Source organism: Meleagris gallopavo, chromosome 6 (assembly GCF_905368555.1).
Source record: "Meleagris gallopavo chromosome 6, MGAL_WU_HG_1.1, whole genome shotgun sequence".
NCBI classification, from domain to species: domain Eukaryota; kingdom Metazoa; phylum Chordata; class Aves; order Galliformes; family Phasianidae; genus Meleagris; species Meleagris gallopavo.
In genome coordinates, this window is record NC_139409.1 from 47,695,965 (window position 1) to 47,718,159 (window position 22,195).

Consider the following 22,195-nt stretch of genomic DNA (forward strand, 5'->3'; position numbering starts at 1 on the left):
ATTTCTATATGTAATCTATTGTTTTATAAGCATCATATTTTATGATTACAAAAAATTGTGTGGTAACCTGAAAAACATTTAACAGAAACAGTCATTAGATATGAGAAGCCATTAGGGGTATTCTGGGGGAAAATCAGCTCTTTCACATAACGTCTAATGCCACTTAATTTTTCTATTGGTAAACCATCTTCTTTATCTTCTTGAACAATTTCTGTGCACTGCCCACAAGAAAAATCCTGGATTATTTGAACTGCTTACTAGGAAACATGGGTAAGGTTCTATCCTTCTGAGTTTCTTTGAACCAAATTCTGCTCCCAGTGAAGACCGACTGTATGGGGGTGCAAAACACAAATCTAAGCAAAACCCTGCACAAGGTGCATCTCCTTTTTTTTTGGTTGCACATCACACTGTGCTTATCCAACCACAAAGGTTTCTTGACTTAATACTCTGAGGTGGAATTTGCCAAGTGCTGTTGAACCACAGGTATGGGAAGGAAGCAAGCAAGAGTAGGCGCTGTTAAGGACACTCTAGAGAAGGGATATTGCTAAAACACTTTTGAACTGAGACAATCCCAAGTTGTAAGACAGTTTCTTGAACACCTAGAAATAATTTCACACAGCCCTGAGCCTATTGCAGATTTTCACAGATGTTTTAGTAGCATCAGCAAAGCAGAAAAAAGCCTGTAAGAGATGTGGCATGGTTGCTCTTCTGCTTCTCAGTTGTGCAGCAAAAGGCTACAAGATAGCATCTGACTCCACGTCACCCCAGAACTGATTGCTTAAGTATTGCATGGCAGAATAAATGGAAACATGCTACAGCTAAGATTTCCTTTGTATGTCTCAATTAAATCCATTGAAATATCCCTAAGTAGTACAGTATTGTATTTTAATGGTCAAGAAAGGCAACCTCATTTTAAGCGCTGCAGTTTAGAAGGATGCTGTTTGCTTTTACTGTTACCTTGTAAGAAATTACTTAGTTCTTAGTCTTCCAGAAAAGTGACTAATAAGAAGATAATGTGATCTTGGCAAAAAAAAGAAAAGAATAGAAAAGAAAAAAGTAGAGCAATTCATCTCTAATCACATGTATTAATTTCAGACACATAAATATGTATTTTATATAGAGCTCTGTTAGCAATGATTGTTCAGGAAAAATCAATTATTTGTTGGAATGTCATATTATTTATACACTTCAGATAAGTTGTCTGTCAGGAAGAGTCGTGAATGAGTACCATTCATAACTCTTTACACAGTATGCAGAAATAAAGAGCAAATATTCAATTAGCAGTCTGGCTCTGCAGGCATTGACGAATATGTGCATGTCTTATGTAGCTGTAATAGCTTCACAAGGATTAGTAAGAGGAATGGCTTCTCTCCCCACTTGGTGATGGCAGAACAGTGGGTGTGTAGAAAGACTGCTCCCTTGGCAGGATGGGTACATGCAGAAAGCTTGGGGCTTCTCTTGGCAGATGCAGGGGCATCAGACCAACCATGAGAGTAGGCTTGGGAACCCCTAAATTTGAGGACAAGGTCGCCTTTGAAAGCTTGCAGTCTTGGTCTCTTGGGAAGAGTAGGGACACCTATTTAATCAGGCTGGAAGACAAAGAGGTGAATGCTTCATGCTGACATAAAAGTGTGGTAGTAAATTTGTTTACTTGCAGGTTGCTAGTCTTGGTTTGCTGTTAGCTGTTTAATCTGTTTGTTCTTCTGCAAGGAAGTGTTCAGCTCAACCCCTTAAGGAAAAGACCAATGCCATGGGATCGGTTGATTACAGTGAATAAGGAACTGTAACCAAGCAAAAGCAATTTATGGGCTCCATGTTTTTCTTTCAAATGCTGTAGAGAGAGATTGTGACTAATGATGTCGTTGACAGAAATAGGGAATATTTGTGAAAGACAAGCCCTAGGAAAGTATTGGGATATTGGGCACTTCTGTTTTGAGAAATACTCTGTGACCCCTTCTGTCCATTGCTCAGTCCTGAGCAAATCTCCTTACCAGCCATGTAAGGGATGTGGAAAAATGAATCTTGCCCACAAATAGTACGTAGCTGTTTGTAGACTACTGAACTATGTACCCAAACACATGGTTTCTCATCTGCTGGGACATGGTCCTTCATATACTGGGAAAAAAAGCAGAGGAGTTGGAAAGACTGAGGTTACAGCGCTGGGATTCTCTCACCACTTCTAGATTGCTTTTGAGTGAATATCAGCCCAGGTTTTAGCAGCACCAGGCCTGGTGCTTGGGTTTTACAGCCTCTTAGTCTGCAAGTGGGGTGTATTTGTGTGAAACAGGTGCTCGTTTGTGCAGATTCATCACACCCCATGAGGGTTTTGGCTTTCTTTTAACCTCCCATTAGCATCAGCTAGAGCCCTGCACCCAAGCTGAGGTCAGTTTGCTGTTCTGTCCTGCTGTGAGAAAAAAGCTGCAGTATAACTACATGAATCTTTGCAGGATCTTGCCCATGTTACTTTTTGAGCATATAGAAAATGTTACTATAATGTGTTGTAGTTGGAATATGTAAGTGCTAAAGCATTTCTGATCATCCTTCTACTTCATGGTGAACCAGGTGGCCAAGGAAATACGAATAACCATCCTATGTGGACACAAAGACATTAAGTGTCTTTGTCTGTGCTGTAGTCCCAGGTGTGATGTGTCAGTGCTACCTTTATGCTACCCACAGATTGGTATGCATGCCTCCAGAAACAGGGATCAAGCTCTCTAAGCCACTGGGAAACTATGAATGCATCTAGCCAGAGCTTCACACAGCTGAATCTACTGGTACCACAGCCTGCTATTTTAAAGCTAGTTCGAGGACACCTGTGCAAGCTGCAGTTGTGCCTTAGAATGTAGTATTAATTGCTTCAAAATCTTGTTTGAGTTTCTTAAACACAGGATAGCATCTTCATTGTAATGTAATCTTCCTGTTATTGGTTTTTTGTTTGTTCTGTGGGACATTCAGTTGTTACTCAGTACTACCTTTATCTTCAGCTTTGATAGAAGAGATATGAGACTGCCATTTCTTTGTAAAGACAGTCCTATCTGACATCATCAGCACCAACAGCATCATCAAATGTTTTCTGTGGGATAAAATGTTATTAAACCATTTTGGAAAACCTGATTTTCCCCTGTGAAATAGTTGCTATTCAGTACTTGGACTGGAAATTCTAAAGCAGTCACACAGAAGTAATTTTTCTATACATTCACAGCATTTATTTTTGCAATTTTTTCTACTCACATAGAATAAATGAGAAAACTTTTTACATCATGTTGCACTTTCACGAGTTGTCTTTATAGCTTCATTTCTTTCTCCTACTGGGGAAAATGTCTGCAATATTAAGTTTTCAGTGCAACTCTTTGTTCCAGTCACCAAAATACAGTTTATTCTGTTACTCTTTTTCAGCTAGGAAATAAGAGAAATGTACAGGTTCATTTCTGTGTTTGTGTCTGTGTTTGTGTGTATTTATGTGTGTGTTTCTCCTGGCAACTTATCTCATGGTAAAAAGCAAATTTACTTGGTGAAGCACAGAAATTCATAGGGTATTTGGGAACTTGTGGTATGTGCTGGGAAAGCCTCGTGTGCTCTGGCTGTGCATGATAAGCAATACTCCCACCTCCTGGTCACATCTTACCCCTACATTGCAATAGTACTTCCTCTAATAATAGCCAATAACACAGTACATTACAATGCAAGGCAATATGCATCTTTTTATGTGTACAGTCTCTATGATGAGCACATACATTACAAGCATTCTAGGAATTTAGACCTTTATCACAGAATCATAGAATGGCTTGGGTTGGAAGGGATCCCAAGGATCATCAGGTTCCAGCCCCCCTGCTACACGCAGGGCCACCAACTTCCAGATCTGGTACTAGACCAGGCTGCCCAGGGCTCCATCCAACCTTGAACACCTCCAGGGACAGAGCATCCACAGATTTTCTGGGCAGCTGTACCAGCACCTCACCTCTCTCTCTGTGAAGAACTTCCCCCTGACATGCAATCTAAACCTCCCCTCCCTGAGCTTAAAACCATTCTCCCTTGTCCTGTTACTGTCTGCCTTTGTAAGAAGTTGCTTCCCCTCCTTTTTATAATCCCCTTCTAGATACTGGCAGGCTGTAATGAAGTCTCCTTTCAGCCTTTTCTTCTCTAGGCTGAACAAGCCCAGCTCCCTGTCCTTGCATGAGAGGTGCTCCAGCCCTCTGGTCATCTTCATGACCTTCCTTTGGACCCACTCCAACAGCTCCACATCTTTCCTACATTGGAGGCCTCAGACCTGGAGGCAGTACTCCAGATGGGGCCTCATGAGGACGGAATAATAGTTTATCTTCTTTTGTTTGTTTGTTTTTTAAAGATAGACTGTTGCTTAACAGTAGTTCAAATCCTTTCCTATAGGTTCAGTACATTGCCCATGCCAACATGCAGAGCTCCTTTTGGTCTTATTTTTTCTTGACAATCAGAAAGTACAAAATTCCCTGCTTAGAAAGGTAAAATACAGGGGCTCTGTCTCTTTCTATCACAGCTGTGATAAAAAATCAAAAATGAAGCATTCGTGATGGAGTAGCTTGCACGGAACATTGCTGTCTGGGAATGTCTTTGGTGTGGGAGTGCTTTTTTTGAGAGGACTTTAAATGATGATGTGATGGAGCTGTGATGATGGCCCTACTTTTACTGCAGATACAGCTGAATTAACAGAATTCTTCCCTCTTAATATAGAAGAGAATGCAGCTTTTCACAAAGTTGTTCAGTCACTTAATGATGATTTATCTTCGCAGCCTTCTGCAGATATGGTTTCCATACGTGCATTTTATGTTGATCTAGGTAAGACCAATACATTGCAATGAACTCTAGATTTCTTCTTCCAAAATCCTGCTTGTATAATCTGCACGATGCCAGTGTTGTTTTAACTGAATTGCTCAAACGTATAAAGGAACAGCGTTCACCTATATATTCTTCAGAGAGGGAAAACCGTAGAATCATAGAATCACTCAGGTTGGAACAGACCTTAAAGATCATCGAGTCCAACCATGACCTAACCATGCTGCCCTAACTCTAACAATCCTCTGCTAAATCTTGATAAATGATGTTAAAAATGGTAAATTTAAAGTCATGTAAACAGCAGAGCCATCTCTACTTTTATTCCAAAAGATAGGCTGATTTCTCCGTTGTCGTCAGAAGCAAAAAGCCCATTTCAAAAATTGTTCAAAAATTCAAAAAGTTGGTAAGGCAAACACAGACTTCCTTCTGTAAGATATTGCTTTGATATTATATGTCAGAATCCGGCAGTGGTGGCAAATTGGAATTACAGTAGCTAAAGACCACTTCTAGAGACAATTTCCTTTCTTTTCTTATTTCTTTTATGGCTTGCTACCTGAATTACATTAGAGGTTATTGCCCTGCATTGGAAATTGGAAAGCATTGTACTCATACCCTCTGGAAAAGCTTGCCTGAAGAGCATGAGGACATTTTCCTATCCAAAAGGAGATTCATTTCCCCATTACTTATCTCTGATGAACAATAAGTCCATACTAGCGCAATATAGCATAACTGAAGGGGAGAAAAAAGCTTCTGTTCTTTTAAAATCATTTAAATGTTCTTTTTAAAAAATGTGAGCGTGCCTTATTAAACAAGCAGCACCTGAGGCAAGCTGGAATTTGCACAGGGAGATGTACTCTGAAAAGTCTTTATGCAGTTTTACTATCAAATAGAAGAACATGGAATGGTGTGATCTTTGATGATAAACGAAAAGCACGTTGTTAGCATCCTGACCTCAGGAATATTACATCTCCATGGCATGCATGCTCAGTGAGAATATGGGGAATACGAAGCAGGGAGCTACTTTGTCAAAATACACAGATGGTTTTGCCAGTTCATTAACTGTCTAACTTACTGAAGGCGCCTGATTGAGACTTTTGTCTGCCTCCTTTATGACTTGTTTTCTAAGACTGTAGTTCAGACCATGCTATGTATTTAGGAAGTCCTTAGGACTTGATCCAAAAGCTTGACTGATTTTTGCTTCTGCTTTACATGAAATCACAGAGTGTGGATATGTGAAAAGTTGATAACTCAGAGGTGGCATTTGGTTTGGGTTTCAGATTCCAGTGAATATGTGGAATGTTCATTCCAGTTGCGTGGTGTAGAGCATTGAGTGTAGGTACCTAAATGGTTTTTTTGAGTAGTTAACTTCACAGGGAACATTTTGAGGTTACCTTTTGTCCTTTGCATGAAATTCTGCTTAGAGATAGCTCCTCAGGGATAATAGCCATGACACTAGAGGTGTAACGCATAACTTGTGCAGTACATTGTGCCCATTCCTCCTTGATTTTTGCACCGTCAGCCATTTCACTGTATCAGTCAGGGAGTGGAGCTGTGACCTTGCCTTGCTATAGCTCTTCTAATCCCTAAAATGTGCATGTGCAGTGATGTATAGAAAGTCTCACTTCAGCAAGGGGCAAGTCCTTCTTGCTCCCTCCCTCCATCAGCTAATGTTCAACTCAGTGACAATCAGGCCTCCTTTCTCCCTGTGCAACGCTGCCACTGACAAGGTAGTTTAAGTAGAAGCTGGAAGAGATAAAAAGTCAGCACAATGGGAATCCAAATGTAAAGACTCCATCCTATAGACAGCCAGCTGAATGCTTGGTGAGAACTTTGCAGACCTGAGGGTGGATATCCTTGAGCTGCTCAGCCCAGGAATCTGTCCCATTTAGATGACAGAAGCTGGACAAAGAGAAGAGTCACTTGACTGGTTAGTTTTCTGACATTCGTACCCTCCAAGCAATCTTTACTGCCTTTAATTGGTTCACTGCTGCATAGCTAGTTTCATTCTCTTCTCTGCTCCTGAACTGCTGTTTAGGTATTCTTAATGTCAAAACCCAGCCCTTGTAGACAACAATAAATGCAAAAGAAGGAAAACTGGATGTGACATTAGTTGAAAAGTGAAATTTTGAATCAGACTGAAATATTTAGGAATTGAGGGGATTGAGAATACGTCATTGTCAAAAACTGAAGAGACATTGATGAAATCTAAATCAGAATTTTTTCCTTGAACTGGTTTCATGTAACTAGCCAGCTTTAAGGAAATGCTAAAAAAAAGAAAAAAGAAAAAAGTTTTATTTAAGTTAGTTGAAAAGCTCACGTGGTGGGAAACCTATGATTCTACGATGATCTTTCATTTCATCTCTACCTCCCTCCCACCAAAAAAGCACTCCTCAGCAATAGCTTTTTTTGCCATGGCGGAAAAAAAGTAATTACTTGTGCTTGACCCAGAGCAAAGTATTACCCAGTTTTCTAGTGTATTCACTCATTCAAACAAGACATTATTTGTTCAGTGCTAATTACAAAATTCTGATTCATATCTTTGGCTGAGGTTTTAGTTTGCATCCACAACAAAACATCTCTGTATGAAAACTGTGATCTAGCTTTTACCACAGATGCATTCAGAACTTTGAATTATGTTTGATCATCAAATATAGAGTAAATTTTCACACCTATTCCTGTAGATTACCTTGCATAATGCATGACTAGTTTCTTTCTTACATGCTTTACTCAGGAGATTCAAATGCATTTGGCACAACCAAACTTTTGCCAATGCAGCTGTTGTTTTGTTTTGTTTTTTTTTTCTCTGCAGTTGAGTATCTCTATAATGTACCAGTAGTCATTCAACATACATTAAAGCTAAACAAATCTCTTTCTTCCAGCACTGCTGTGATTTCAGGTCGAGTATAATGCAAGCTGTCAAACAAACATGAAGTGCAAGATCCACGTGAACACGACCAGAAATTGTTTGAAGTCATGAATGATTTAGAGATAACTATGTGCCAAAACTCAAAAATAAGAATACCTTCCTTGCTAATGTCATTTCCCCACCAGCAACAAGAGTGCTAAGCACTTGGGATGTCTGCTAAATTACAGTGATGGTACTTGAATTCAGTTACAGAACAAGTATTCAAAGTTTTCTCCCAGAAGTATTTATATTTCTTTAAACAGGACTCAGGCACCACAGAGAAACTTGGCTGCTTCTTTGGAAAAATAATTATTTTCATACAGACAATGCAGATGAATTAACTTGTAATACATATCTCTTCTTCATTTCACTGATCTTACAAACTTTGTTTCTTAGGCCTCCTTCATCTCTGACTCAAAAGAAGCAAGAGAGTAGAGATTTTGGACATCATCCTTTTATTCTGCTTCAGGAGTAGCTTTAATAGTACTTTTCAGACAGAAAAATGTACCATTGAGCACATGTTAGCATGCAGGGGAAACAATAAATAGCCAGGCTTATTGGGATAACCTTATAAAATTAGGGAGTCAGTCCTGGCAGGAGGTTCCCATGGAAATCGCTTAGTGATCTGTCCTGTCAGCTGCATATATTTCCATTCTTTCTATGTAGTATTAAGCTTAACCACCTTTTGGATTATGGATTATCTCACATTTACTCAGACTGTTTTTCCTCCTTGTTTTGCAGTAATTGTTTTATGACATCAGTTGACATACAACAGTTTGTCATTTCTTTTGTCATTTGACCTAGTGCTTGAACTGAGCAGCATGTGGGAGGAGAACAAACTTTGGAGTAGTAGCCCAGGAAAACCCGGGCTCATCAGTTGTGATTAAAGCTTTTTGTATTTGAAGAGTCAGAGAAATAGAAGTAAGAAGTGTGTACATTCCAGGTTTTTTTTTCCTGAAATTTGGAAAGTCTGGAAAAACCTGTATCAGGAAAGTGCCTCATGGAAATGTGACATTTGGTGTAAATTTGTACACGTTGGGAAATTCTATATTTTCCTTTAAAATCTGAACACTTGAATTATTTGTTTTTCAAATGTATGTAGTATTTTTCCACATACTTCCAGTATTTGAAGTGAGTGTATAAACAGGAGGGGGAATGGCTGTTTGTGAGGGTGGATGGTGATAGGACAAGGGGGAATGGTTTTAAACTGAGACAGGGGAGGTTTAGGTTGGATATTAGGAGGAAGTTTTTCACCCAGAGGGCGGTGAGGCACTGGAACAGGTTGCCCAAGGAGGTTGTGGATGCCCCATCCCTGGAGGCATTCAAGGCCAGGCTGGATGTGGCTCTGGGCAGCCTGGTCTGCTGGTTGGTGACCCTGCACATAGCAGGGGGTTGGAACTGGATGATCATTGTGGTCCTTTTCAACCCAGGCCATTCTTTGATTCTGTGATTTTTTTTTTACATCTGTTTTGATGGGCTTTGTTCTGTTTTGTTTTAATATGTGAGTGTAGAGGCTACTTCCCAGCACTGTATTGTCTTACCTAAGAATACTCAAATAACCTTGCTGGGTCAGCCCAGAAGGCCCTTTAGCTCTCCATCACCCATTTTACAACATTTCATAGCAGAGACTTTAATGAAGAAATAGAGAAAAGAAAGACAGAAAGAGAGCAATGCTTTAAACCTAACCCTTTTTTTCTTCCACAGAATCTAAAGCAGAGGACAAATCTTGAATAGCCTCTGATGGATTTTTCTTCTATTACTTCGTTTAATTTTCTTTAGAGACCTCTTTTAAGGTGCTCTGAAGCAACGTAATTTAAGGGTGACTTAGGTGTTATATGAAAAATCATGTCTTTTTATTTGTTTCAAATTTACTGCTTGATAATTACATTTGATAACCTACTACCTGTGCTGTGAGAAACAGTGAATACTGTTCCCTGCTGATCTTCTCAGTGTCTCTTATTTATCTTTATTCGATTCTTCCCACAACTCTTCCTTTTCAGGATAAAAAATTATTGTGTGCATAAATTTTGCCCATTCGACTTTCCTAAAAGTGACACCCCTCTGATATGCACTGTTTGTGTTAGAACATAAAATAGGCAGTTGGTGTCATGCACTGTAGTTACTGGGATGCAGTGAGAGAATCTGATTTTAATAAGTTTCTTTTTTTTTCTTTCTTTTAATCTTAAAGAACATAACATAAAAAAAATACAAAAAAAATTGTATGCTGAAATTTTTTGGTTGCTTTTTTTTTATGATTTCATATCATAATAGCATGAAATGTCACTCACATAGGTAGTTTATTAAAAGTGAATATGGTTAATTTTGATGTGTATTAATACAAACTCAGAAATGCCCTGGGATAGTAGTACCTCAAGGGCAACGTTCTTTGGCAGCATGGTAGGATTCTGTTGTCCTACAGGAGTGCTCATGCAGCATGTTTAGAAGTTAAGACTTTTACATGCTATATACTTCTTTTTCACCAATAAACTGCAAGGTTACCTTCACCTGCTTGGAAAAAAAAGTGAGTGTGCACTCCTGGATGACTGTGGCATCATTGTGTGTCCGTTATTAATGAGTATAGCTTGTAATGCTGAAGAAACACATCCTTGAGAAGAAGAAATGGGGACTCATAACCTCATAAACTTGTGATTGATGTTGACAGTGGTCTTGTTGCTCTCCCAAGCAAGCAAGGTAGTCTGTGTAGAAAACCTAAAACCTTATTCCATGTTCCACACACTCCCACACAGCCTACATGTAGCGTCCAGCTTTTAGGAGAGAAGATCAGAGCATTTTCTTTTAAATGCAATTGAAACACGTATACTTTGACCTTGCCCTCGCAGCACAGCCCTGCAGTGGAGAACGTGGGATTGTCCCTAGCTGTGCTGGACAGCAGTTTGGTTTTGGTGACTTGGGAGGAAATGATGGGAGTTGGAACCAGGTGGACTTTAAGGGGCCTTTCAGTGCAAGCGATTCCATGACTCTGTGATGCAGGGAGAGGGCAGGTCCTGGCTGGAGAGGCTGAGCCAGGCCCTTCAGAAGACATGTGGAGAGAGGTTGGCTCCTGACTTCCAGCTGATCCAAGCAGAACAATGCCTGTGACGTAGGCTCGGTAAGAAGCCTGACTCATTGCAGAGCAGGTGTAGTTTTTGAGTCAGTCTCAACTCTCACCTCCACCGAAGTGCTTCTAAGAGTCTGTTTCTGTTCTCCAGCTGGGTAGCAGACTGTGAAAGCTTGCGTTAGATGAGCATAATAAGTGCCAACAACAGGTAGTTCTGGTAAGGTCTTGGACCCCAAAACATTTGTTTTATCACAAAAGGAGGTGAGGTCATGTGTGAGATGAGTCACCGACTGTGCAAAACTGACATCCAGATTCCTTGCTATATGCATACAGTTGTATGCTGAGCAATTCTGTGTGAAGAAAAAGACAAACTGCAGTATAATTTTCACTTCAATACATCAGACTATGTAGTAAAGTAGTAAATACATGCTTTGTATTCCATTGAATGCATGTTAAAAATTCCCTGGTATTAACTGGAAGCTGAGAGCAGAGGTGGACTTCATAATCTTGCAGTGGGTGCTGGTACCTCATGAAGAGCAGTAGAAGTCACTGGCATTTCTGTTTGTGGTCAAGGGGAGGGCCAGTACTCAGCCCTGACACACAAAAGAAATTTGATGACAATGCTGAAGGACAAAGATGTGCATTCAAAGGAGGCTATTTCAGATGAAGAATTTCAATACATGCCAAGTGAACTACTAATCTTCTGCATGCAGAGCACTGCATATTTGTTCTTCTTCTCTTTCAATTACATCTATTAATATGTCCTAATATTTGCACTGGATTTATTGTTCTGAATTGGAAAAGAGGTTGAATCATATCTGAGGTTAAGGTAGTTTTAGGGAAGCTATATTGTATCCAAAGGGAAACGCAGCTAGGAAGCCAATGCATTTGCTCTACCAAGTAGAAAAATAGTTAAAAGCAAGCGCTGTACTGGAATGTTCTGACTTAAGCTGATGATGTGGCTAATAGGAGCAAGAAAACAATGTATGACTCAGTTCTCTACAGGGAACTTCTAGTCTGCATAAGACATCACATTTTTTCCCTATTTCATTAAAGGGGATGGGAGAGGTTAAAAGTCTTGAGAGTATGGATGGCATAGGAATGGAAGGGAGGGTGAAGTGGTACTTTGAGCTCTGTTTCAGCTGCCTGCTTTGATTCAGCAACCGATGCTACTCATTCATCAGACATAATGCAGTCTAGTAGCAGAGTCTCACATCTTTGTTTTGTTGATTCTTTTTGCCTTTGCCTAAAGAAATAAAAAAATCCCGAACCATATTCTGAGAGTCTAAAGAAACCGACTTTCTAAAAGGGATGCAGAGATTCTAATATCATCATTTTCTGAGGCTTGTGCAGCCTTACAGGTAAATTCATGTCTCCGTGGGTTGAATCTCCTTGCCTGAGAGATCTTTTCAAATGCACTTTCAACTCTACTGATAAAAGTGTAGTCAGAATAAATGTATCTAAGCAGAATGCCACATACATTCAGAGAACTTGTTTGGCTGATAAAGAGTAAAATACTCTTGTTCCTGTTTGATGCTTTTCCAGAAGATTTCTTGGGGACATGTAATAAGGGATGGATAGTATCCTCTTCCATTAGAAACTGTCCTCTTTCATTCGAAATAAAGAAGAAATTTTATTTTTGACATTTCTATCTCAAGGAAATCTGGTCATTGTGAAATTAATTCATGGTATGCATAACTATAAAGAAATCAGCTTCGTTTGTGCATTTCAGGTACTGTTAGTCAGATAAATTCTGAGGCTTAGGGAGTTGCTAGTATTTGCCCAGAGACTTCATTCTGCTAGCTTCAAATGATGGGTTTCTGAAGAGGTTAGGAATTTTAATTATCTAAGTCAAATCTCTAATCTAAATCTCAATCAAAGGCAAATTTCTAAGTGGGTCCTGCATATTTTTGGATCATACCTCTGTTGTGAGAGACAGTTTCATAAATAACTTGCCCATACATACCTGACTTGTCCTAAGTTCCTTGTAGAGAAGGACATCCTGTTGTTACACTATGGCTAAGGGTAAGTCTGACAAGCTCCTCCTGCCAGGAATATTTTTGTTTCTGTCGCAAATGTGCTGCTTTGACAACATTTCTTATTACTGCTTTTGGCCTGGTGTCTGGACTTCATGAACCTGTTAGACTTTATTTGGGCTGGCCACTGTCAACAAAGATATGGCTTTGCTCCACCAATAGGTACTGCAATTTTTTTGTTCTTTGTTATTTCCTAAGCTACATCCCAAGACCGATGTTGTTGCTTGCTAGCTTGGGCAAATGGCTTCTGGAGATCAACAAGTGGCAACCAAATTCACAGGCCATCATAATCTGACCAGTGATATGGTTTTACACTTACTGTGTTGAGTTAGTTTTCAGTTGCAGAGGAGTCAGGCAGACTGTATTACAAACATACTTTGTTAGTTCTCACATATTTATCCATCTGTGAGGCTCTGCTTTTCACTGCAAACCATTTGAGAGAAAGGGGCTTTTTAAAAAGTAGTGCACCTTCGTGTTTGGAGCATATTCTTTCTGTCAGTGCAAACCACATGTAAGTTGTTGTTACTTCTGTGACCAAAAAAGTACTGAAATAGGTAGTGAGCAAGGGTGATCGGAGTGCTCTAAGGCAAAGAAGGCTGAATTCTGTTCCATGATTCCAGTAGTTCCAAAGGTTTAATTTCTGCTGGATTAGCCAGACAGCAATGGATTTCGCTTTGTGTAAGACAGAATGGAATTTCCAGTCAAGTCAATAAGAGGCATAGCTTTTTTGCACCTGACCTTTTGGCCTTTTCAACAGTTAAGCAAAACTACACTGCTTTGAGTGCATGTGGCTCTAAACTGTTACCCTTCATTTTCTTCCCCAGATTACCCATTCCTTGGATGAAGGGGAGAAAAGCAGCATTTGACACTTTTCTTTTTCTTTTTTTTTTTTCCAGATACAGAAGAGTAAAAATATATTAAAAAAAAAAAAGAGACTGCAAATTTCTTTCATCATTTTAGCCGAGCTTCTTCATTCCTGTTCTCCTCCTCCTTCCGCAAAGACCAGTTTCTGGGGAAGGCGTTAAACAACTTCCAAAACACTCCTCCTCCCACTGGCTATTTCACAGCTAATGACTCCGGGTTCTAGGGTGGGGGCATTGGTTTTTTGGGTGTGATCTAGTTTTGTTTGTTCATGTATGTGTGCATTTGTTGTTGTTTTGGGAAGTTGCTTTGTTTTAAAAAAATCTGGTGATTTTCCGATGCAATTGGTTCAATTTTATGGACAGGTGGAGCACACAGATGAGTCATCTTCAAAAGCTGGTACTGCCCTTTGCTGTTACGCCTCAGCTTGCAAAATCACAATATTAAGATGTTGCAAAAGAACTTAAGAAAATGAAATTGTAATAATACTTCACTGGATAATACTTCCCTTTTATTCTTTTTGTTTTTCCCCAAGAGATTTTTCCAATTGTTGGTAGACAGAACTTGACGTCTGTTTTACCCTTGCTGTAGAAGATTGTATGAGTAAGAATGTTGAATTTGTAGTCAAGTTGCCATTTGTTAGGATTTGGAGTTTATCACTGACAATGCAACAATAGCAAAATGCTTTTGTTTCGAAACAGAAGTAGGCAGACTCACTCAACCCTTGATTTTATAGTGTATTTGCAGTTAGTAAAAGGAGAGAAAGAATCAATGAAAGTGATTATTCCTTTGGGGCAAATTTTGTCAGCCTCTGAGAGTACGTACTAATGTACTGCTTGAGGTGCCTGACTTGACTTGGGATTACAGATAATGAGCTGTTTCCCACATCTGTTCGTTGGCTACCAGTAACCACTTTATCTGTCCTGAAGGTGTAAGAGAAGAAGGGCAGCGGGGAATCACACGGATCAGTTCTTTCCTTCATCTCAGTGTGATACTTCTTTCATCACTGACTGAATGGACAGGCCAATGGAAGGAAAAGTATGGCTGGAGAAGTACAGACAGACAAAAACAAAATGAAGAAGTGTGTCCTAAATACATGCCTGGAGTCGGTGGATAAAGCTGTCTCATCCAGTAGTTAGACACATGGACAGTAGCCATCATTTTGGCCTACTTCAGGGAAGAAATGCTGAAAAACCTCCTCACTCAGGCTTTGATTCAGGACGGTATATTTTTATGAGAAACAGCAAATGTTTGTAAGTGTTTTTCCGCCTTGGAATCTTAGTAAGGATCCATTTAACTGTGAGCAATTTTACCTGTCTTTTGGAAACCAAGGCACACGTATTTACACATACAGTTGTTTTTGCCTAACTCCTTTTTATTCAGGATAAGGTTGTGCTGTGTTAGTCATAAATGTATTTCACAAGGAATTGGATGGCAGTCATGGCTTTCTGCTGCGTAGAGAACATGTAAACACTGGCTTAGGAAGACAATTCTTTGGTATTTCCTTTTCATATTCAGAAGCACAGGACTTCACCACCAGCCTATATTAGAGCTTGGTCCTCTGTTCCTGCTTAAGCTGTGTACGTACAGGGCCGAGCTTCACGTAAAACTAGCGAACATCACAGCAGTTAGCTCAGCCTAAATCTGCATTTAAACGTAAGTACCTTCTCACTCAGGAGTGTTTGTATTTGAGATTTTAGTTATTGAGACTAGAGACATTTTGAGTTCTTTCTTTTTGGACACCGGTTTGGTCAAAGCCAGAGGGTTAATTAGGTTCGTGCCGTGAAAAGGTTGCACTTAAATCACGTTTTCAGAAGAAAGATGTGAAAAAGTAACTCTTGCAGTTCCTAGATCTCACCATTGGCATCAGCGTACCAGCTCTTTTAAATAAAATAAATATAAGGGCACACAGTGTCCTGCTTCAGCAGTAGCTCTGGGTATATCCTGGGGTAGATTTTGTGAAAAAAGGAGTGCTGATAAAAGGAGGTGGCACCGAGCACATTCCGTGCCGTGTGACAGGGAAAGGCTGTATCACCTCTAGCACTTTTCCACCTCCTCTTTCCTCCACCATCAGCATTCAGCCCCAGCTCAGAGTGGCAGGCTGACTTCCAGCCTTGACCAGGCTCTTTGGAGGGACATTGTCTATGAAATATCAATACTACAAATGAAACACCACACTAGTGATTCAGTCCCTGCTGAGTCAGACTTCCTGGAGTCAAGAACATATCCTGCCTGAGAGCTTGGTTAGTGGTGCAGGATGGTTGAGTATACTTTAGTACTTTTAAAGTTATCTTTACCTAGCGTGCAGTGACTAAAAATACTTACATCATGCCCAGTAGAATAATAATAATAATAACAATAAAAAGTAAATATTTTTCTTCATCTGCTTTTGCTTTCTTTCTTTCTGGGACTGACTTCTTTCAGACAGCAAAACAGGATGGCTTAATTCACAGCCAGTCAGTTCTTGTTTCCCATGCATTTGCACAAAGGTGAGAGATCAGGCTAGAAAAGGTTTTACCTGGGTTGCCAGGATTATTGGCCACTGGCAAGAGCTACAAAAGAAGCAGTTGGTTTGCTGTCTCTTGGGACTGCAGGTCAGAACAGGGTACTGCTCTAGAAGAGATGCTGTAGTCAGAGAATTAGTGATTTCAGCACACAGATGTGCAGAAAATGCCTTGCAAAATAGAGGCAGGCACTAACAGAGGCTAGCTCTAATATTTTTCTGCTCTTTTAAAGTCATTTGAACTCGATACTGTGGATTAGTAGTACTTTTTGGAATTTTTTTCATGGTCACTTAAAAAAAAAAACAACTCCCCATGAGATCTTTTCTATTAGTCTGGAAATGTATAAAGTGAAATCTGGGAATTGAGATCCTACAAAGGAACCAGGCCAGATGAAAGGATGTGTCATGGAGTCCCTTCCCAGATCACTCCCATGTTACTGTACCAGACTCCTTGCCTCCCTGGAACACTCTGCAGCACTGTGCCAGTGCATTGTGAGCCAAGGAGTGGTATGTTTAGACACCTCCCAGTTAAACTAGAGATCAGCCACTGTGCAATTGTGTAAAAAATAATAAATATTAAAAAAAAAAAAAGAAAAAAAAAAGCAGAATTGCTTTCTCTTACTTTATTCCATGAAAGAAAAAAGAAAAGAGGAAAAGGATTAGGTCTTTATCAGCTAGTGGCATGGTCTCTCTCTATAAGAAGCAAGAAGGGATTTCTATTGTTGCATCCTTACCTAATTTTTGCCTGGCTGTATAGAAACTATATTTTTAGATGCCTTCTTTTTCCAGGCTCAGAGTGCACAAGTAAGAAATAAGACAGAAATACTGCAGATGAAGGGCCCATGCTGCTGGCTGCAGGCTGACATCATGAGGAGTTCTCTGGGAGGCCCCTCAGGCAGGCACAAAGGGATCTCCTGGTCTCAGAGATCTCTGCCTGCTGGAGGAGCACCAGGCATCCCTTACATCCCAGGAACCGTGGTGTGATGCCAGAGGGTGAATCCAGACCCTCTCTTAAGACAGGCAGGGATATGCTTGCAGGTAGACCTTGTCAGTGTTCTCTGCTTTATCTGGAGCTGGTATTCAGGGAATTAGCAGACCTTTGGCTCCTGCTGATGTAGTAGTGCTTGAACTCCTGGACACTCTACAATTAAAAAAAAAAAAAAAAAAAGTGAAAAAAGATTACGGTTATTACCCTGTTCATTATTTAAATGACTGAAAGGATGAAGGGTGGCAGTTCTCTGAGCTGCACTTGTTCGCTGATTTGAATTATTTGTTTGCGTGACAGCATGCAAAAAGTGTTTACACGTGAAAGGTTTTTTTTACCTTTTTTAATGACAAAGCTTTCCTTACTAACAGCAAAGCCTCTCTTTTCCAAGTTACGTGGTCAGATTTTTGTGTTTCCTTATAAAGATGATGTATATTAACATTGTTTTCCATGTTAGAGAAAGGAAATCAATGCCAGAAGCCTTTTTTTTTCTTCTTTTTTCTTTTTCTTTTTTTTTTTCTTTTTTGTGGTAGGTGGCAAAACAGGTGGCAGATGAAGAGGAAATTTTGCTGTTTTAAATGTAGTTCACAATAGTCAGTCTAAGCAGACTGATGTTTATCTGAAAGTGCAGCCACTTTGTATAGCTTCAGCTGTTAGATATACTCCCCATCTATTAATGCAGTAGAATGTTTAGCAGCAGAACAAATCTTGATTTTGGGAGCTTGGTTCCTGATGGGTAAATGAGAGAAGAAAATTCCTTTTTTCTCAGTGTTGCTTTTTTCCAACATAAATTTTCTGCTGGAGAAAAATTTCCCAAAATGTGGTTGGTTATGCCAGAGAAAAATGGTATAGCGTTGTGTTTTTACAAACTGCCATTTGAATATTCCAATTGCAGATGTACATACAAAGTCTTAGAAGATCAGTCTGGAAGCAAAACGCTTTCAGGCTATGTAGGATGCAGTGCTGTGTGGAAAGCTGCTTTGGAAGGCAACAAGCACTTCCATTGTCAGTCCTTGAGAATTCTGCAGCGGGTCTGGTTTTAAATTAAAAAGCGTAGTAATCCATTCAAATTGGAAACGATGGAAACTGACAAGGATAATACTTTTAAAGCCTCATTTACAATTAAGTAGCCCATCTTTAGAAATTAATGAGATGGTCCGAAACATGCCGTTTCAGCTCCTTTCTCCTCCCAGTTTATTTCATAATAATGAAGCTCATCCTCCTCTGATGATACATATTGGATGTTTGCCAGCGATGCTCAGCAAATGACAGCATAATCAAGTGCTTCTCTGTCACTCTTTTGATCCACCACCCCACCCAATGATTGAAAACAACAGAGCCATCGCCACCGCACGTGCTGGACCACTGCTGCTCTGTCTCAGAGGCGATGTTTGAGTGTAAGCACTCCGAAATGGGGCCTCCCTTGCTGATGACAAGATTGAGCCCTGACAACACAGACTGCGCAAACTGCCAGCTGCATCTTGTGGGTAGAAGGGAGGGGAAAATGCTTTGTATTTCAGGGTGCAAAGTCTGCTCCCTCCAAAGCAGGTGCAGAGCTCTGCCCTGTGGCATCAGCAGGTGTGTCCCATTCTTGGTTTGACTGCAGGTGTGCATCCTAATGCAGTGCTTACTTTGCTTCCATAGGCCCACGGGTTTTGCCATTCCAGCCAGCCCTCTCCCTATTTGCTATCGTAAAAGTAGAACCACTGCTGATGCTACCATTTTCTGTTAGGAAAGAATACAAGCCAGGCACCTCCATTTGCTGAGCCTGCCCTCTCTTTGTCCCAGTCTCTGTTTTTCACCCAGAACAAGCATGGAGAGTTCTCACCTGTGCCCAGGCAGCACTGCAGCACACATCATCAGTCCTCTGTGCCTCCTTCTCAGCAGCAGCTCTCTCTTCTCTGGCAACTTGAGCACGATGTAGAAGCAAGTGGAGCTGCTCCCAGAGCAGCTGGCTCAGGACTTGCAGCCATCATGGCTTCCCAGCCCAGAGCTCAGTTTTAGTGGATTGACCCTAACGGCTAAATGCACGACAGCACTCACAAACCTCACAGCACGCTCCTGGCATTCTGTCTTCTTTTCTTTTCTTTTCTTTTCTTTTCTTTTCTTTTCTTTTCTTTTCTTTTCTTTTCTTTTCTTTTCTTTTCTTTTCTTTTCTTTTCTTTTCTTTTCTTTTCTTTTCTTTTCTTTTCTTTTCTTTTCTTTTCTTTTCTTTTCTTTTCTTTTCTTCCTAATACATATGTGTCACTGCTGTGTACTCATCACAACCCAGGTTTAAAGTTATCCAGTGGTAGGAGGAATGTACATATACCATTGTCTCTGCTGGTGGTCGTAGGAGTGCATCTAGCAGACAAAACTACTTATGGCCATTGAGGTTTTCTGAGGATAAAGCCTAGCAGTAGAATGACAGAGTGAGCCTTTTCCTTTTCCTCTTCCTCTCGCTTGGATGATATTTTTATACAATTTTATATGCAATTTTTTAAAATATCTGCTATTTTTATTGTAGGGTTCTGGTTGGAGTTTTACCAGAACTTCTGGTTGTCTACAGGCCCGGATTCTGACAAGAATATTTTCCTTCCCTTTTCTCTTTCCCCTTCTTCCCTGATTGACAAAAGCCATTGCGTTTGCAACATCAGCTTTGAGCAAAATAGCACCTAGGCCTGATCATTCTTTTAGTTGCACAGAAATCAAAGGCAGTTGCATGCAAAGTCCTGCTGGTCCCTCTGCAGCATCTGGGGCCAAAGACTTAATAATCAAGATATCTAAGGACTCATTAAACGCAGGGTGGTTCTGCACCACAGTAGTGCTTTCTTCCTGTGCTGTGGCAGGAGTTGCTTCCACCACAGTGTGTTTAAAAAAGACAGTACAGCTCTCGTTGTTACTATGATGCTACTTTTCTGTGGGCAAATGAATGGGCAGGCACCTCCATCAAAAGCATCTTCAGCACCGACTGTCTTCAGCAGGGAGGAGGGGTGAACATCTACCATGCAGATTTCCCTGCTCTGTGGTTAACACTTCAGTGACAGGTCCTAAATGGAGTTAAGAAACATCAAACTTATTGGTAGGAGGGTTAAGGGGAGATTAACCAAATTCAAGGATCTTGGTCTTGCAAAACAACTTTAGCTCAGCTGGCATTCTGCAGGGAATTCTATGTATGAAGCTTGAACATAAACTTTAGAGTATGTTTATATTAGCAGAACTGATCATGGAGGTGTCCTTTTTGAATTAAACTATAATAACCAATATACACCTGTTCTCCAACCTTTTCCAAGGAAGAGAGGCAGGTTGTTATGCTATTTTGCACCGGGGTATGGAAAACAAATTAAAATCCATGCCAAAAGCAAAACTCAACACATTTGCTCCTGGGATTGGGTGGGTAGGGTGATGAAAAAAATTATTTGGTTTGATAAGACTCATGGGGAAAAAAACGCAAAACTGAAATGAATCATGCCATGTAATGCAAGTATTCTCAACTGTTCTGAGAATAATTTTAAACAATATGTATTTATTTTTAGTTCCATATTTGAAAGAAGAGGCTTGTGGTCTCTTAAATGTACAGAGCATTTTTCAACATTCCAGTTTTTCTGTAACTGAGTCCATGTATATTCATCCTATTACCAAATAAAAATGATGAGGTCTCCACTCCATTTGAATTAAAAATGCAGAAGGGTTCATTTTGTTCTGGTGCTTTCTACATGTGGTCCAGGCATGGCACTTTTCGTTTGCTTTTGCAGCCTCCCACTGCCCATAGAGTAATAATAAAATAGTAATAATTAATAGTTTAATTAATAGTAATAATCAACTTGCTTTTAAGCACGGTAGGAACATGGCTTGGTCAGCATCCACTACTCAGTAGGACCCCCTGTGACCAGAAGAGTCAGTGGCATTACCTCATTTCTAAAACCATCCCCAGGAGAATGGACATAGCTTATTCAGGGACTCTGAAGTGAATCTCAACCTGTTTGGAGACCACACATCAGCCTCACTGTTCTCCCTTTCTTCGGGTGGCAATGATCTCTGGCTGTCACGAATCCTGATGTTGGCCTTCCCCCTCGTGCTGCCAGTGTCTGCATGTGAACACAAGACATGTTCCTGAAGTCAGAGGTGCTGTGGGTGCGTGCACTCAGTCCCACTACAGTTATGAGACTGTTGGAGCTGGTTCCGAAACGAGATGTTACTTTATATTCTGAGTCCTAATAGTGTACCTCAGCTAGGGTTACATTCTAATTTAGCTTTCTCACCTTCCCCAAATCCTGCTTTTAAAGATGGGGCATTTTTTCTTCAAATCTGAAGCGTATTTATAAAGTGACAGCAAATGCTATTGCCATCTTTGATTGTCTGTGTTTCATCATTTAAATAGGGGGAAAACCCATTATCCAATAATACATATAGCTGCCTCACAAAATTAATTGCTGGTGAAGATGGCAGTTTCACATGTAGAGTGGTAGAGCCTGTCGAGGCATTGCATTGGCTCTGCTTGTGTTTGAACACAAAGACACCCCAAGTCTTTGGATCTCTCATGGGGAGGTTGAAATCACAGCTCATAAGAGCATGTCAGTCAACAGCAACACACCGTGCTCGCACCCACTGTGGTTTTTTTTCCCATGCCACTTGGAGCATGTGTATATGTCCCACAGGATCTGTATCCTGTCCTCCATTTTGCTTACCAGCTTCCTTTCACAGCATTTCAACTGCATCTCTACATACCACCTTCTACAAAGTATTCTTATGCTAGGGGCGAAATTGGCTTAGGCCACAGGTGGACTTAGGAGGCAGCTGTGAACTAGAATTTTCCCTTACCACTGCTGTTTTTCTATTTGATTTTCTGCTTAAAAAAGGAAAAAATCATGGTAAAAGAGTGGCAGAACTAAGCCATTCTCTCCAAGGAAGTTGTACAGATCACAGACATTAAATACAACCCTGAGGGGCTTCATGCCTTCCTTCTTTCTTGAAATTCCAGCTTTAATTCCTTCCTTGCCTCTCCGAGAGGCTCACTGCTATATTAACTTTCTGAGGAACATTCAGTGTGGTCATCTGA

General features: G+C 40.3%; 1 protein-coding gene across 13 annotated transcripts in view; it reads left to right on the forward strand.

Moving 5' to 3' along the window:
- PDE1C (phosphodiesterase 1C) overlaps positions 1-22,195 on the forward strand; it is a 343,427-nt gene that overhangs the window by 311,452 nt on the left and 9,780 nt on the right. Inside the window, exons 20-21 of one of the 13 annotated variants that reach the window (XM_085226623.1) lie at positions 4,767-4,812; positions 13,705-16,479. The exons of 11 other annotated variants lie outside the window; for them this stretch is intronic. In XM_085226623.1, coding sequence (XP_085082749.1) covers positions 4,767-4,807 — 41 coding nt within the window. In that variant the 3' untranslated portion in view covers positions 4,808-4,812; positions 13,705-16,479. Of the gene's footprint in view, positions 1-4,766; positions 4,813-13,704; positions 16,480-22,195 lie in introns of those variants that run through there. One more of the 13 variants, XM_085226624.1, reaches the window with a different exon arrangement.